This window comes from Phocoena phocoena, chromosome 2 (genome assembly GCF_963924675.1).
Source record: "Phocoena phocoena chromosome 2, mPhoPho1.1, whole genome shotgun sequence".
Taxonomy (NCBI): domain Eukaryota; kingdom Metazoa; phylum Chordata; class Mammalia; order Artiodactyla; family Phocoenidae; genus Phocoena; species Phocoena phocoena.
Window position 1 is genome coordinate 11,858,518 of NC_089220.1, and position 18,423 is coordinate 11,876,940.

The 18,423-nt window shown below is 36.2% G+C and overlaps 1 protein-coding gene and 1 non-coding gene across 3 annotated transcripts in view; one reads left to right on the forward strand and one right to left on the reverse strand.

Moving 5' to 3' along the window:
* Positions 1 to 18,423, forward strand: part of TRIP11 (thyroid hormone receptor interactor 11) — a 62,741-nt gene that overhangs the window by 6,613 nt on the left and 37,705 nt on the right. For both annotated transcript variants that reach the window (XM_065871832.1, XM_065871833.1), the window contains exons 3-9: positions 2,948 to 3,058; positions 6,018 to 6,296; positions 8,205 to 8,273; positions 10,136 to 10,301; positions 11,929 to 12,294; positions 15,039 to 15,079; positions 15,659 to 15,745. In XM_065871832.1, coding sequence (XP_065727904.1) covers positions 2,948 to 3,058; positions 6,018 to 6,296; positions 8,205 to 8,273; positions 10,136 to 10,301; positions 11,929 to 12,294; positions 15,039 to 15,079; positions 15,659 to 15,745 — 1,119 coding nt within the window. The remainder of the gene's footprint in view (positions 1 to 2,947; positions 3,059 to 6,017; positions 6,297 to 8,204; positions 8,274 to 10,135; positions 10,302 to 11,928; positions 12,295 to 15,038; positions 15,080 to 15,658; positions 15,746 to 18,423) is intronic.
* Positions 11,253 to 11,325, reverse strand: TRNAR-CCU (transfer RNA arginine (anticodon CCU)). The gene has a single exon. It is a non-coding gene; the product is annotated as a tRNA-Arg (tRNA).

An 18,423-nucleotide genomic window follows, 5' to 3' on the forward strand; every position in this document is an offset into this window, starting at 1 on the left:
CTGCTTATTAACTCTTTTTGTGAACTGGAATGTATCTTGTGAATACTGATTCCAGATTTCAATTACATCTCTAATAGATTTTAACCTATTATTACTTCTGGTTCTTCTTCCTGACTTGTGTCATTAAAACCAATACTTACGAAAACTTCGATGGCTTATGATTTTGTTAAATGCATGGCTGTTTGCTCCATAATTACAAAGCATTTTTATTCTTAGATTTATAAATACCAATTAGAGTGATCAGTCCACCGAGTTTTTTCATTTTTATGTCATCTGTTTCCTCCTAGTCACCTGTGTATACACCTGCCTTCAGCATTTGTTCATGTAGGGACTGTATCAAGTAAATGCTGGTGTACAAATATGTATAATGAAAGAATACTGTTACATATCCATTTAGTAAAGTGGCATGAATGGTTCAGGCTTTTGTCACAAAATATTGTGAGATAAAATCTTTTCTTATAGAATGACAAACTTCATGAGAACACCATATTTCCTTTTTGCTCTTAGAAATATGTTGTTCACTCCTCAGTTCTTGAGTTTGAGAAATTCTTCTAGGATATTGTTATTCGAAGACTTGTCTGAGATTTTGCTCCTACATTCATTTTCACCGTAACCATTAGACTCTAGAGTCTAATGCTGTTTTCTGTCTCTTTGCATTTATCTTCTCAGTTGTCTAATTGTGGAATATTTTCCTCTGTCAGTTTTCTTCTCTGTTGAAAAGTGAAAATTCTGAATTTTCAATTGTGTTCAATGAAAGTGAAAAAAAAAAAACTCCCCCCAAAACAAACAAACAAAAAAAACCACTGCAAAGATGGTGTCTCCAGATTGGCTTTTTCCTTTTTAAAAGATGATGCAGTACTTCGGGTAATGCAGTCAGAAAACTGGTTTATTTCACTGTTGCATCATTCTTCTAGGTGATTCCATCAGTTCTTCTGTTTTCTTAAGTCTTTTTTTTAACATAGTTGTAAATACTTGATGATTAATGATTAATTCTTAGGATGATAAAATAGCAAAACGTTTCAAGATACAGAAAAAACAAGATCATTGTGACCTCATGATTATTCTTAGATTTATATTGTAAAAGGGCCCAGTGTACTCTTATGGTAATTGCAAGATAGAATGAGTTTTAATCTTTTTTTTTTAAGTGTATTTTCTCTTTGTTTGTTGGAAGACTACTAAGAAAGAATAAATGTTTTAAATATCAGTCCTTAATACTACTCAAAAAAGAAACTCACAAACTAAAATTGGTTCCAGTAGACCTTGATATAACAAGGGTTAAGCACAATGGAATAATTTAAGGATATGAGTATCTCATGGATTCCAAGGCATAAATTTTAGCCAGTCTTTAGGAAAGGGCTTCAACCGGAGCTGGATGCCATCAGGAATCCATCTGTCTCATTTTTATTCCTCTCTGTTCTTTGTGTGTGTTTATTCTTTTTTCCTTTCAGACCAGCCCCCTCTGCTTCATATTTCATATAATAGAAAATATGACCACGGACAACTCCTGGCATGTTTTCGGTCAGCCACATGAAGAGAATCTGTCCTTCATATGCTTTATCAACCTGACTCTTATATGACTAGGGAGATGAGGAATGACAACCAATTAGTTATTGGCCAAATTGAAAGTTTTCCAGTTCTAGTTATTCATCAGAGTTAAACAAATAGCCTTAGGTATTTTTATGTGAAAAAGCCTAGAGTGGACTTTATGACTAGGTTTTGACTTTAGTATATTCTCTTGCTTCAGTTATGTATGGTATTTTCATGTGAACAGCTCACAGAAAATCGTGCAAATGCAGCCAGTACATTAGAAGGTAATTAGTTGTGTGACCATTGATCCTGTTTCTTATTCATATTTCTGCAAGATAACCAAGGTCTGTTAGATTTCTGGAGATAGACTCCCAAAACTAGGGTTTGTGTGTGTGATAATTTTTCCTTTATTTTACACCATTGATTTTCTCTGGGAATTCATTTAATCTCCCTGGATCATAATTTTCCCATATGTTGATGTAAGAAATTTCTAGAATCTAAGAAGAAAACAGATGACATCCTCAAAGTGAAAAAGTCTTCACCTTCTAGTGGGAGCTTTCTTTCCCACCATGAATCTCCTTATTATCAGTTATCATTGTTAAACTCTGCTTGCAGATACATTAGTAGAATTCTTAGTACATTATTATCTATAATAATTTGTAAATTCCTTTTTGCAGAAAGTTTTAGTGTCCATTTCTCTTGCTCCATTATACCCTTATTCATTCAAATGTCAAAGGATGATATTAGGTTAACATAATTTAATATTTAGGTACATAAAATTTAAGTAATTTTTTCCAGCATCTTAAAATAAAAGACTGTGATGTCTAGATTCATTGAATTATATTTAGAGTATTTTTTGTACTTCTAACTGTAGTTTTCCAAACTGAGTTCTATTAGTGGTTTTTAAAATGGATTTTTCAGAGGTGCCTCACTCAGGAGCCTAGGGTTCAGTCAGACAAGTAATGTCAGTTTTTGGCCTCCTACCTATACTTCAGCCATAAGTCTTTTTAAAAAAAGGTTTCTTTAAAAAACTTCTACTGTTCAGGGAGAAAACAAAAGTTTAAGCATGTACTCTAGGTCATTTATTTACCAGACATTTATTGCCTACTGTATGCTAGACACTGGGTGTACAAAGATGGGGGAAACACTGATCAGTGAGTTTTTCTTAGCAGAAAATCAAACTGATCAAGATTTTTAAAAAACTTTGGTTCAGAATTATGCATAGTCTCTATAAACATGCTTATTGCACTTGTAACTTTAATGGAAATTGTGGTTTAAAGGTCAGAATTCTGAGACCTACTATAGTACATCTTTTTTGTGCATGAAGCAATATGTTTTTCATAATGCCCTGCACATAACTGTTACTAACATGTTTTACTTTTAGTCTTTTTGTTGAAAACACTTTTTTCGTTGCTTCTAGAATGAGAGACTCAAAAAACTTTGTACTGATCTGGAAGAGAAGCATGAAGCATCAGAGCTTCAAATAAAGCAGCAGTCTATGAGTTATCGAAATCAATTGCAACAGAAAGAGGTAAAGGTTATTACAGTTACTTCATGTTTACTTCACTGTAATGTATTTAGGATGGTTTCTAAGAGTTATGATGTAAATCAAGCTCTGTTTAGATCCATGAAAATATCAAAAGGGTGTTGAAATTAGTAATTTCCAACTCAGTATATCACTAATTTAACAAGAACTCTGAAAGCTTTTACGTTTATATTACATAAACTAACCTTTGTGGAGTTTAATTTCTACTTTCCAAAAGAAGCAAAGTCTTTGTGTACAATATCTTCAGGAATTTGCTACTTACAATTTCTGATTTTATGAAACTTATTTCTCATCTATTTACCTAAATTTGTTTTAAATCATTGTGGTTGTTAATAACATTTCTTTAAAAAAAATGATTTTAACTACAAGTGTTAACATATGCTTATTAGTGTTTACTTGATTTTCCATGGAAAAACAGAATATTAGGTATTTTATAGTTGACTTATACTGTTCTATAATTTTTCCCCCTTTAGTTTGATAGAAATGGTTATTTTGGAGGTAACTTGTCTTTCCTTTGCAGTTTTGATAATATTATATAATTTAACCAGTGTTACTACAAATCCTTAAAATAATAGACTATGTCCCTAATGTTTCATTCTGTCGTTGAATTCTCTTTAGTGTTTAGTATGTAAGTGGAATTCAGTAAATGATTCTGTGGAATTGAGCCGCAGAATTTCTTGTTTAATTATCCAGATCACTGGGGTGTTCTTCAGTTTGTTGATTAAATGTTCATTTCTACCATCACTTTATATTTGGGTTTTTAAAATTTAGATGCATTGATTTCAAGTTCTTTTAGTGACATACTAAGAACCACATTGAAGATAAATATAAACATTTAAAGAAGAACTTAAATTTCCAATCTGTTTGGAATTGATTTCATAAAATACAATAAAAATGAATTACTACAAAAATAAAATGAATGTAAAAAAGCACAGTTACAAGTTCAAATTAAAGTTAAAAGCCCACTTTTTTTGTGTAAAGATTCAAAAGATGTAAAATTACTCTGTCAACTTGCTTTATTTTTTTAAAACTTCATTTATTTGTTTATTTTTGGCTGCGTTGGGTCTTCGTTGCTGCGCGCGGGCTTTTCTCTGGTTGCGGCGAGCGGGGGCTACTCTTTGTTGAGGTGCGCGAGCTTCTCATTGCGGTGGCTTCTTTTGTTGGGAGTATGGGTTCTAGGTGCCCGGGCTTCAGTAGTTGTGGCTCACAGGGCTGGAGCCCGTGTCTCCTGCCTTGGCAGGTGGATTCTTAACCACTGCGTCACCTGGGAAGCCCCTGTCAACTTGCTTTAAAAGTGTTTAAGCCTTACTCTTTCAGTTTCTTTACTTATCTTGTCATGGACTGGTAGCAAACATTCATGGCATTGGTCCACAGACCACACTTTGAGCAGCACTGATTTACAGATACTCCAATAGAGCAGTAGCTGAATCACCCAGGGGTTTACAGCTGAATCATAAAAAATACACATTGTTAGGTCCTCTAGGAGATTCTGATTTAGCATACTGGGAAGGGGCTCTGGTATTGGTATTTTTCGAAAACCTCATAGCTGATTCTGATGCTTACATCCTAGTTGAAAAAACTGCTGTGGAATAATCTGGCATTTTATTTTCTACTTCACTATGGATATTAGAGGGCAAATTAAGAATTCAAGTTTAGGAATACGTCTTTGTTAGTAGAGTTTGTACTTTTTAACTTTACAACTTGATATAAATGTCTGTTGTATAATGAGAACTTTCTTTGCATTATAGCTACATTTGAAAAGAATTGTTGATTTCAGTACTTTTTACTAGAATGAAAGATAATATATACTTTAGATCTGCTATTTTCTGAATCTATTTGTTGCCCTTGTTGTGATGTTCATATTGCCCAAAGATGCAATTTGCCTCATGTCATTTATGGGAAAATAAAATTTGTACATTATTATACATCTCCATTAGAGAAGGGGCTCTGATACGAAAAAATGTCTGTTTACTATGACAGTTAACATAACTGTATTTGGTTTTTGTTGGTTTGATTGCTTGACATTAGAAATACTGTTACTTGCTGACTGTCTCCTCAGTATCAGATTTTCCTCCGTTGTGGCAGGTTGTCTTTTGGACTAGCTTGAGTATTTTACAGAAAGCTTATTTCAGTTTTCTCTAGCTTGCTTTTATGTTTTGAGTAATCTTTTACTTGGAATGGATGTGGCATTATGGTAAGTCCTATTTTTATAACTTCTTTTGGACATTGACTTGGTATTGCAAGCCTTCAGTCAAAACTCTACTCGGGGTTTCACGGTTTTTATACTGTTGTCTCCCTGAATAGAGTCAGATTTTCACTGGCCTTTCTTTGCCAAGGCTAAAGCCAAGGCCTCTTTCAGTGCATGATTTCCTTCTAAGACTAATGGGCTATTAATCATAGGCTTACTGTGAAGATCGGATTAATAAAGCTTCCTTCTAGCTGTGTTGTGTAGACCAGTACAGAGTTACCTGATTCATGGTGCATTTTAAGCCTAAATCCAGCCATACATAATCAGTTACCAAAGACTCTTCCAACAGGTGTTCTAAGGAAGCTTACAGTGCATAGACTGTTGCAGCTTTTATTTTCTCATCTCTTGAGGCTTGATAATCACAAACAGAACCCTAAGAAATTGCATATACTATACTACCTGATATGTAGAAGGTGGTAAACTGATGTTTAACTGAGCATTTTATTGCTTTAGTTAATGTATGAGTGGAATTCTGTTGCTCATATTAATCAGAACATTATGTATGCTCTATGGTAATCATGGTTTTGAAATAAAAATGTTATGTTGGGGTGTTATAGACAACTTGGATTCAGTTGATAGAGTACTGTCGTTGGGTAATCTTAAACTATTATAACTTTTAACATTATGAATATAATATAAAAGGGTCAGTATGGTTATTTTGAAGTACCTTCTCTAAAATATGGATTATAAATATAGGTAGAAATCAGCCATCTTAAAGCAAGACAGATTGCGCTGCAGGATCAGTTGCTGAAGCTACAGTCAGCTGCTCAGTCAGTGATTTCAGGAGCTGGTGGTGTACCAGCAACCGCTGCATCTCCTTCATTCGGTTATGGTTTAAGTCATCATGCTTCAGCGTTCCACGATGATGACATGGATTTTGGTGACATCATTTCATCACAACGAGAAATAAACAGATTGTCAAATGAAGTTTCAAGACTTGAGTCCGAAGTTGGCCATTGGAGGCATATTGCTCAGGTAGGTAGAATTTTCATGAATTTTTGAAAACTGTGAGTAAAAGTAACGATGCTGTGTGTAGAAGTTTTGGTATCAGAAAGAACCCTGGACTAGGAAGTCAGAAACCTATATTCTGATTCAGCCAGTGACTTTTTAAATGGTTTTAGTCAGGTCATCTTTCTCTCTCAGCCTCAGTTTCCCCTTCTGTACAATACTTGGAAGAAATTTCCAAAAAATTTAAAGCAAAGAACCATGCTTTAAAATAAAATTAAAAGCTACAAGTCCAGCACTTAAAGGAGACAAAAATGGAGTTGTTGTGGTTGAACCAGCACCTCTTCCCCTGGAGTCCCTGAGACTTCTCTGGTGGAACCAAGACACCAGATTTGAAACTACTTGCTTAGATGTTGTCTGAGATTCTTCTTTGCATTAATTATATGTAAAATGAAATATCTGATAATTGGTATTATAAAACACATAAACTATTATGTGTTGTTTCTCACACATTAGCATAGAAATTAAGTCCTTCCTATTTTGGGCTGTAAACTTTCTTCCAAGGATCCCTTTTTTGTCTTCTTTATCAGATTTTATTTATTACTGAGGTTGCCAATACACACGAGACCTGAAATAAACTGGAACATTGTTCATATAGACTTTATTCCATCAGTGTGGAGAAAAATAAAGTACATAAGTAAAGAGATTATTTTCTATCTTTTTGTGAGTGTAATCTTGTTGTGTAAAGGAGAAATCCTCCCAATTAAAATGACCTCCTGGGCTTCCCTGGTGGCACAGTGGTTGAGAGTACGCCTGCCGATGCAGGGGACGCGGGTTCGTGTCCCGGTCCGGGAAGATCCCACATTCTGCAGAGCGGCTGGGCCCGTGAGTCATGGCCGCTGAGCCTGCACGTCCGGAGCCTGTGCTCCGCAACGGGAAAGGCCACAACAGTGAGAGGCCCGCGTACCGCAAAAAAAAAAGATCTCCCTTCTTGTTGAGCCAAGAAAAATATTCTGTGGTGTTTTCCTTCTTATTTTGTAAAAGTATTGTCTTCCCTAATTAGTTAACGAACTCTTGAATGGTATGTTGTATTTATTGTGTATTAGTCACTGTTGGACTAGGTTCTTTAAAAGGTGTTTGGCATTCTTTAATAAGAATTTGTCTGGGAAATAAATGCCCCCCATTTTTTCTTACTTGTTTTTAAAATTTTTGTTAATTGAAGTATAGTTGATTTATAATAGTTTCAGGTGTACAACACAGTGATTCAGTATTTTTATAGATTACACTCTGTTTAAAGTTATTATAAAATATTGGCTGTATTCCCTGTGCAAATGCCCCTTTTTAAAGAAAGTATCTTCTAATAAAGTTAGTTTCTGACTTTCTCTTTTTTTTTTTTACATCTTTATTGGAGTATAATTGCTTTACAATGGTGTGTTAGTTTCTGCTTTATAACAAAGTGAATCAGTTATACTTTACATATGTTCCCATATCTCTTCCCTCTTGCGTCTCCCTCCCTCCCACCCTCCCTATCCCACCCCTCTAGGTGGTCACAAAGCACCGAGCTGACCTCCCTGTGCTATGCCCTGTGCTATGCGGCTGCTTCCCACTAGCTATTTTACGTTTGGTAGTGTATATATGTCCATGCCACTCTCTCGCTTTGTCACAGCTTACCCTTCCCCCTCCCCATATCCTCAAGTCCATTCTCTAGTAGGTCTGTGTATTTATTCCTGTCTTACCCCTAGGTTCTTCATGACATTTTTATTTTCTTAAATTCCAGTTATATGTGTTAGCATACGGTATTTGTCCTTCTCTTTCTGACTTACTTCACTCTGTATGACAGATTCTAGGTCTATCCACCTCATTACAAATAGCTCACTGACTTTCTCTTTTATAAGAAAATCAATACAACTATTTTCTAATTGTGTTTTTCTGATCTAGACTTCTAAGGCACAAGGATCAGATAGCTCTGATCAAAGTGAAATCTGCAAACTACAAAATATCATTAAGGTAAGGTGGATTGTTGGAACAGTGGCTGTTATACATCTAAAATTTGCTTATTAAAAGTATAAGCCTAGGGGTTTCCCTGGTGGCGCAGTGGTTAGGAATCCGCCTGCCAGTGCAGGGGACACAGGTTCGGGCCCTGGTCCGGGAAGATCCCACATGCCACAGAGCAACTAAGCCCGTGTGCCACAACTGCTGAGCCTGGGCTCTAGAGCCCTCGAGCCACAACTACTGAAGCCCATGCGCCTAGAGCCCGTGCTCCGCAACAAGAGAAGCCACTGCAGTGAGAAGCCTGCGCACCTCAACAAAGAGTAGCCCCCACTCGCCGCAACTAGAGAAAGCCCACGTGCAGCAACAAAGACCCAACACAGCCAAAAATAAATAAATTAAATAAATAAATTTTAAAAAAGTATAAGCCTAAATTAATAAAAGGCTCAGTTATAAAAGTATTTTATAGATTATGATATTCATTTTTTTTGCTGTTTTTATATCTTCTCCATTTTTTATGGCACCTTAAGTATATAATAATATATCTCTCTTTCCAAAATCATTTGGTTTTGAATATTTATTAGGTAGTTTATATTTCATAAGTTTCTATCTTCTATTGTATCTCGTAAAACAGTCTTTATTAAAACAATTCTAGGGTCACTGAAATTTCAAGGGTTAGGGTTAAAGGATACTGACAAAATACAATGTTAATATTATTTATTGTAAACAATTATTTTCCCTTCATGGTGGAATTTTGCTAGTTTGTGTCAGTTATTTCCTTCCAGAGAAGTCTCAGTTACATATACTTAGCACGGCAGTGAATTGTTTTTAGTATGTAAATTATTGTTATGTATAGAATTTTTTGGTTTTTGGTTTTATTTTTATTACAATACCAGTGTGAATGGGTTCCTCATTCAGACCTGGCTTTGAATCCTGGCTGTACTAGTTACCAGCTGTGCTGCTTTGGGCGAGTCACTTAACCTTTACAAGCTTCTGTTTATCATCAGTGAAGTAGATATCATAATACCTCTCTTGTAGGATTGTTTTTGAGGTTTAAATGTAAACTTCCTTGTCAAGTACTGGCACATAAGTAAGTGTGTAGGACTAAAGAATAACTTTACTTCTCAGGAAATAGAAGCTAATTTATTGATTAGGATTCTTGGCTACAAGCAACAAAAACAGTCTCTGGCTAAGTAAAGCATAAGAGGGTTTATTAGAAGGAGCCAGGTACTCTGTCCACAGGATTGAAGGAAAAATTGAGCATTTTGGCCTCAGGAAGGGTAGAAATTAGACCAGCATCAGAGATCTAGGTAGTGGGACACAGTGGATAGGCTCTCCAGGGTGCAGCTATTATAATGCTTCTGGTCTGACCAGTTTCCCTCTTTGAAAGACGCAGCTGAATATCCAGGTTCCTAGGAGAGAGATAGTGGTCTCAACTTGGGTAGCGAGACACCTTGGTTGACAGTTTAGGGGTCCTATCAAAACTGAGAGAAGGAAAGACTGAGCAAAAAGATAGGTATAATAGGACAACAGGAACAGATTGGCCAGAAGGTAGACACTGATATTGGTGGAATATGTCATTAGCAGAAGTTCATGGTCACAGATACTAAAGAGAAAAAGATATTTTTGCTTGCATTTTGTTTCAGTTGTTAATTGCTGGTGTTCCTTCATTAAAAGTAGAAAAATTGCTTTTAAGGCCCAAGAAAAGAAAGGGTGGGGTCTTTTAGAATTGTCCAGATTTGGGGCCTGTATTTAAATTTTTTCAGCCTGAGCATGTTCAGAGAATTATTTTTAATAATATGGACTTTTGGACAACAATGAAATAGTTTAGTTAAATTCATTTATTTTAAATATGGTTAACTTCGTTTTTATTTTTTAAGGAACTTAAACAGAACCGAAGTCAGGAAATTGACAACCATCAGCATGAAATGTCAGTATTGCAGAATGCACATCAACAGAAATTGACAGAAATAACTCGTCGGCATCGAGAAGAATTAAGTGACTATGAAGAACGGATTGAAGAACTGGAAAATCTGTTACAAGAAGGTTATTAATTTTGTTAGTTTAGTATATTAAATGACATAATTAAATGATAGACTTAGCTGATGTAAACTTGGTCAAAGTTCTAAGGAATGAGTAAATGACTGGTTCTGCTCATCTGCCAGAAATTTACAGCAGCACCACTATTGTCAAGATTCTGCAAAATTGGAAAAGTCCTTTTACCTTTGTGGTAAATAGTTATAATACAGAGATCTCTTTGCATTGTTTGGTGTGTTTTTACTTTATTTCAAACTCAGATACAAAGGCTTCTTAGTATTTGATTCAAGTAATATCTTTCCTTAACTATTTATTTAAAAATGCTTTGTGTATTACGGTAATTTAACTTTTTTTAAAAAAAGACTTTATTTTTTTAGAGCAGTTTTAAATTTATAACAAAATTGAGGAGGTACAGAGATCTCCCTTATACCCCATTCCCCCACGTGCATAGCCTCCCCCACTATCTACGTCACTCCTCAGAATAGTACATTTTTTTTTACCAAGGCACATCATAGTCACCCAAAGTCCATATTTATCTCAGAGTTTACGTTTAGTGTTGTACTTTCTATGGATTTGGACAAATGTATATCATCATAATATCATACAGAATATTTTCACTACCCGAAAAAACCCTCTGTGCTCTGCCTATTCATTCCCCCATCCCACCCTTAAAACCACTGATCTTTTTATTATCTTCATTGTTTTGCCTTTTCCAAAATTGTCATGTAGTTGGAACCATATAGTATGTAGCCTTTTCAGATGGACTTCTTTCACTTAGTAATATGCATTCAAGTTTCCTCCATGTTTTTTTTTAAATTTATTTTTTATTGAGGTGTAGTTTTTTTTTTTAATATTTATTTATTTTAGCTTAGTTGCACACACGGGATCTTTGTTGCAGCATGTGGACTCCTTAGTTGCGGCATGTGGGCTTCTTAGTTGCAGCATGCATGTGGGATCTAGTTCCCCAACCAGGGATCGAACCTGGGCTCCCTGCATTAGGAGCACAGAGTCTTACCCACTGGACCACCAGGGAATTCCCTATTGAGGTGTAGTTGATGTACAATATTATATAAGTTTCAGGTGTACACTTCCTCCATGTTTTTTCATGGCTTGATAGCTCATTTCTTTTTAAGCGCTGAATAATATTCCATTGTTTGGATGTGCCACAGTTTTTTTATCCATTCACCTACTGAAGGACATCTCAGTTGTTTCCAAGTTTGGGCAATTATGAATAAAGCTGCTATAAACATTCTTGTTCAGGTTTTTGTGTGGATTTGTTTCCTGCTCCTTTGGGTAAATACTAAGCAGTATGATTGCTGGATCATATGATAAGAGTATCATATTTGTTAATTTTGAAAGAAATCATTAAACTCTTCCAAACTGGCTGTATCATTTTGCATTCCCACCAGCAGTGAATGAAAGTTCCTGTTGCACCACCTCCTTACCAGCATTTGGTGGTGTTAGTGTCCGGATTTTGGACATTCTAATGAGTAGTTTTATCTCACTGTTATTTTAGCTTTTCTTTTTAAGCCTTCCAAGTTCTGAAGTCTGTTAAATCTTCAGTTGTATACAGCAGGCTATTTGTCTCTTGGTATTTGACATTTGATGTGTCCCTGATTTTATGTTTATGTTCTAGGTGGCTCAGGAATTGCAGTAACTGATCACTCTAAAATCCATGAGATGCAAAAAACTATTCAAGTTCTACAAGCTGAAAAAGTAGAGTCTACAAAAAAAATTGAAGAACTTGAGAATAAAATAAAAGGCATAAATAAAAAATTATCTTCTGCAGAAAATGACAGAGGTGTTTTGAAGAAGGAACAAAAACGACTAAGTGTGGAAAACAGACAATTACTTGAAGAATGTGAAAGCTTGAAACTGGAATGTAGTAAATTGCAGCCTTATGCTGCGAAGCAAAGTGATACTGTGACAGAAAAGGAAATAATTCTTCCACACAGTTCTTCAGTAGAAGAAGAAGTGTTCAGATTGCAACAAGCACTGTCTGGTATAAAATGTTTGGAACTTATTTCTGATTGGTGTTTCATTTCATACTAGTTGTTTTCAGAGACAAACAATTGAATAATCGAACACTATGGAAATGACTATGTGGAATTTGAATAGAATTGCTTGCTTTGGATTCAGTGCCATAATTAATAGATCATAAATAGGATATTTCTACTAAAAGGGTTAAGAATTGGCTACGTTTCTTTCAGCCTCCCTTCTTCATCCTTTAAGTATTTACATGGAACTCATTGATTTAGGAGGCTTATGTAGATTTCTGAGAAATGTTTATGTAAACATTTGTTGGGAGGAGGTTACCAAGTACTTCCTGTAACTCATTAGGGCCCAGACCCTCCAGTTAGAGAATGCAGTCTGTCTTCTTCAAAAGTCTATATTACCTTTCCAAATGATCTGTACCTAAGCAGACCTAAGAATAATAAGAGCCGTAGGTCTTCCACCACTTACTATGCTCAAGATGGTGTTTAGTTACTGTACCAGTGTTCTAGCTTACAAAAAATAAATATTGAATGAAATGGACCTAACACCAGTATTTATTTATGCCAGGAAAACATAATGGGAGCTCTTCCACTGAAAAGATGCATTTTATTTTTCACTCTGTCCTCTTCTCACAATATGAACTTTCACTTTATGAACTCATTCCTGCTCTAGAGGTTTCTAGCCCTTATGTGATTGTGATACCCCCTGCCTGCCCCTTCTGTGTTCCTTACTTAGTTGTTTATCGTGAGCTCCTGACCTGGAGTAAATTTAGAGTTAGGCTCAAAGTAGAGTGACCCTCTTCCTCCCCTCTTCCTTTCCCTACCTTGGTGATTGGTAGCATTTACCACTCTCCCAAAACTGAAAACTTGAAGTTATCACCTTGCAAGTCCTATAGGTTCTATTTCCTTGACTTCTCTCTGGCTCAGTGCTATTTCAGGATTGTGTCCCAGAGGAGCTCTAGGGTTTCTCATAGGTGCCTCAGTCTTGGGACTGTCATGAAGACAAAGGGAAGGCTGTATGGTGGGGTTCTGGACGACTTTGTCATTTGACTTCAGAGTAGCTCTGTTCTTCTCAAAATAAATTTATTTTCTTAATATATTGGGTGATCCATATGAGTTTATTTGCTTTAAAAACAAACCTGGTGCCCTAGTCCTTCCCCTTTTCTCCATTTCCACTGCCACTGAATAACTTCAGCCAATTATAATTTCTTTTTGCCTGTTTAACTATAGCAGTCTCTTAGTAGAGCAGAATAGCATAGTGGTTAAGAACATGACTAGGTTGGAATCCAGCTCCAGCACTAACTAACTGACCTTGGACAGTTAATTAACATCCCTGTACTTTGGGTTTTTCATCTCTATGGTTGCGATAATAACACTATCTCATTCATGGTTGTAGTAGTAGGATTTTATGAGTTGCTAGCTGCAAAGTTCTCTCTAGAACAGTGTCTAGCCCATAATAAGCATTATAAGAGTGTTACCTATTATTCTCTGGTGTCCATGATTCCTTCTTCAATCAATACGTTTTCTTTCTGCAGCCAGAATGATTTTTCAGAAATGTAAAGCAGGTCACTTCCCTGATTTTAGTACTTTGTGGCTCCCTGTGAACTTCAGGATACAGTCTAAACATCTTAGTTGGACATAAGGTGTCTTTCATGATCTGGTCTCTGTCTACCTCTGCAGTTTCAACTCTTCCCATTTTCCTAACATTCTAAGCTTTAGCCATGTTGAACTTTCTCTATAGCTCCTTAAAGCCAGCAATGTTGTCTCTAAGCTCTGTTGCCTTTGCATTTGTTGCTTTTTCTGTGTGGAGTGTCTCTGTTTTTTCCCCCCACTAACTCTTAGTATATTAAGATTCAATAGAGGTGTTGCATCCACCGGGAGGTACCTAGCACTGCTGCTTTTCTGACCCCATTCACCCCACTCCCCCGGCCCTCCTAGTCTGGATGAGTTGTTTGGCCCTTTTGCTCTGGTAGCACCTGTGCTCCCTGTATCCCACTGTACTGTTCTCATGTGTTTCCTTTTTCATCTTCCCCTCTAAATTGTAAGCTTCTTGAGAGCAAGCATGGACTAAATTTTTCCATCTTGTTTAGCAACTCACATCATAGTAAATGCTCCATATTTCTTGAGTGAACATTGAATGAATTACTTCAGCTGAACTCATGGTATTTTGTCTTTGTGTTCTTCTAGAACTACTTCTATTTGTGGATCTATCTCTAATACCAGATTGAATGGTCTTTTTATTAGTAGTCATGTCTAAGTCACTTTAGAAAATTGAGAGATTATTTTATTATTGTGGTATAACATACATATAGCATATTGTGGTGTAACATACCAATATGTGGTATAACATATTGTGGTATAATATACATTGTTTTTTCTTTTTTCTAATCTTAGTCCTTACACTATTTCCTGATACACAGACTAATCAGCTCATTTTGAAATGCAGTTGTTGTTAATGTTTTTATCCAGGCAAGAACTTATGACTCATCCAGAATACAGTTATAAATTCTTTCTTATACTAGTCCATAGAATTGGATTTTAACATAGTTTCTGACTGACATTTATATTATGACTTCTTCGGTATAGTCAAAATAGAAATACAAAATAGCAAAAATACATTTCACTGTTAGGGCTTGCTAATTATGCTTATAAATAACATTTTAATTGGATTTCATTTGTGAATTTAGTATAGGAGATAATTACTAAGTTATTTTAAAGAATTTTAATGTCAGATCCATTGTTGTTTTTACAGATGCTGAAAATGAAATAAAGAGACTGAGTAATTTAAACCAGGTAAACTAATTTTTAAGAGAGAAAGCTTTTGTCTTCGGTTTACCAAGAAAAAGGATTTTGGTTATTTATAATTACTTATTTTGTGTTTTTTACAATTCATGTGAACTTATCCAAGGAACTTTCATCTTAGTAATTTTATGCTTGCTGATTAGTAACATAATCTTTTTGCATCATAAATTGACATAATTTTAAAAGTACTTAATTGAAAAGTGCAAGTATATTTCTTTGAAGATTAATTTGACAAATGATACGTGTGTGTAGACAGTGGAAGCAGATCCTCTACCAAAGTGAGGAATGCATTTTGATTTCCCTTAAAGAATTCAAGGAGTTTCTTTTTTTATTTTTTAAATGATTACAAGTTATTTTGTAAATATATTTACATATTTTTTCAAATATAATAAAGAAATCCTCTTTAAGAATGTCTATAAAATGACTGTTTTTAGATGGTCCAGTGTTTTATGCTTATAATTTTTATATGTCACTGAAGAGTAGAAATGCATAATTGTATAGCTTGCCTGCTTTTTTGTAAACTTTAAATTTCTTGTTATTTGAAAACACAGTGTTTTAACATTTTTATAGGATAACAGTCTTGCTGAAGACAATCTGAAACTTAAAACGCATGTCCAAGTTTTAGAAAAAGAGAATGCATTACTGAATCAAGAAAAGGTGGGTGCAATAAATATGGGGGCAGAATTAAAATTGTAGGTCATAGCTAAGGGCCAGTTTATATCAAAATGGAGTATTTAGTTCTTGAGAGTCCTGAGGATAAAGCTGATCTCATTGATGCTGGTCAGGCCAGGTTGAAGTACTTGGGCAAGGTTCAGAGTATGAGAGGCTGGGCAGAGTTTACGTTTAAAGATAAGCCAGTAGTCATACAGATATGAGCAGAAAAGATAGGTAATGGCTCTGTTTTGGTTTCAGATGAGGTCCTATCAGCAGCAACATACACAGGTGGGTCGGGAGTCTGGAGTGGCATACTGTAGTAACTATGCACTACTTAATATGCCCCAGAATATGTCTGGTGTGACGGACAGGAATTTCTTAATGGTGAGAGGTAAAGAGGGACATTCTCAGTGGTAGAAATATGTATACTAGTAGCAAGGATGGAATAAGATTCTGTAATGCAATGTTGGGAATGGGGAGAGGTATTTTTATGTTTGTACCATTTAGGGGGTAAGTCCTTGGTTAAGGCAGCTTCTTAAATATAGAACAGTTGTAAGCTGGTGTTATTTATTATTATTACAGGCCAGTGTCTCAACTCAATTTAAAATCTTAATTTTTAAAAAAGTAACACATATTTCCTGATGTATATATTCAGTAATACATCCTGAAAAACTTCAGACAGTACAAATATAGTATCCTTCACACTTCTGTTGGTTGGTCTCTTCCTCAGACGTGTTCTTGCTTACCAGTTTCTTGTGTATCTTTCCAGACTATATCTCTGCATATATGATTTTATATATATAAATATCTTTAGAAGCTACAAATATTAGCATACTATATATACTGTTCATACATACCTTAATATTACATTTTCAGTATCCTTGCACATTAGTATAGAGGCAGTGTTTCTCAAAGGGGCACTATTGGCACTCAGGTGGGAGAATTCTTAGTTGTGTCCTCTGCATTGTAGGTTCCTTGCCCCACTTTTTCTACCCACTAAATGCCAGTAGTGTCTCCCAGTCATTTTTAAATTGCTATATGATATATTTCCTCTGTGCTTTTCTGCTTCGACTGCATTCTGCTCATTCAGTTATTCCTTTCTCTAACTGGTCTGAGTGTATTTTGTAGTTTGCAAATCTCTGCATGTATTCTGATAGGGCCTGTAACCTCCTCATGATAATTTTGGATTCTGTAGCTATTCCCGATTAGCTGTTTCTCCTTTCTTTTGATGTTAGGTAATCCATTGCGACTCTTGCTTGAATTGTGTCTGCTATGGGTCTGCTCACTGGTTAAGAATGCCAAAAATACCTGCAAGGTCATGTGCATTCTTTTTTTAAAAAATATTTTATTTATTTATTTATTTATTTATTTGCCTGCGTTGGGTCTTTGTTGCTGTGCACGGGCTTTCTCTAGTTGTGGCGAGCGGGGGCTACTCTTGGTTGCCGTGCACGGGCTTCTCATTGCGGTGGCTTCTCTTGTTGCGGAGCACGGGCTGTAGGTGCTCAGGCTTCAGTAGTTGTGACTCTTGCACTCAGTAGTTGTGGCTTGTGGGCTCAAGAGCACAGGCTCAGTAGTTGTGGTGCACAGGCTTAGTTGCTCCATGGCATGTGGGATCTTCCCGGATCAGGGATTGAACCCGTGTCCCCTGTATTGGCAGGCAGATTCTTAACCACTGCACCACCAGGGAAGTCCTGGTCATGTGTACTCTTAAGATCCACATGACAAAAAATTTTGTGGTTCTCTTCTTAGAATTTTATTTTATTTATTTATTTGTTTATTTTTGGCCACGCTCCACGGCATGTGGGATCTTAGTTTCCTGAGCAGGGATCGAACTTGCACCCCCTGCAGAGGGAGCGCAGAGTCTTAACCACTGGACCACCAGGGAAGTCCCTTTTGTGGTTCTCTTTTTTTTTTTTTAATTTTAAAAAATATTTATTTATTTGGTTGTGCCAGGTCTTAGTTGCGGCAGGCGGGCTCCTTAGTTGTGGCATGTGAACTCTTAGTTGCGGCATGCATGTGGGATCTAGTTTCCTGACCAGGGATCGAACCCGGGCCCCTGGCATTGGGAGCGTGGAGTCTTAACCACTGCGTCACCAGGGAAGTCCCTGTGGTTCTCTTAATTGAACAGATAACTCTAGAAAGGCATAAGAGAATGATATTTCCATCTTTCATTTGCGGTTCAGAATAAACTTTTGAATTGGAAGAGAATGAGAATTGTAAGGCAGATGTTCTAATATAGTTTTCACTGGTCTCTTTTGTAAGGTATATATTAGACTACTTATGAAAATTTGAGAGTCTTACTTACTTTAAAGTAGATTCCATAGATGTTTGCTTTTAAAAATCTCTGTCGGGCTTCCCTGGTGGCGCAGTGGTTGGGAGTCCGCCTGCCGATGCAGGGGACACGGGTTCGTGCCCTGGTCCGGGAAGATCCCACATGCCGCAGAGCGGCTGGGCCTGTGGGCCGTGGCTGCTGAGCCTGCGCGTCCAAAAAATCTCTGTCAATGAAAGGTGTCTTTACAGTGATAGAGGGTTTATCACAACCATCATAGTGATAGAGGTTGAAATAATGTTGAAGCAAGAGAACTGTCCCATGTCTGGGAGTTTGGAGGAAAAGCATTAAATACAAATAGAACAGAACATAGAATGTGCTTTTAAAAATCACATACAGGTGTATCTTTAGG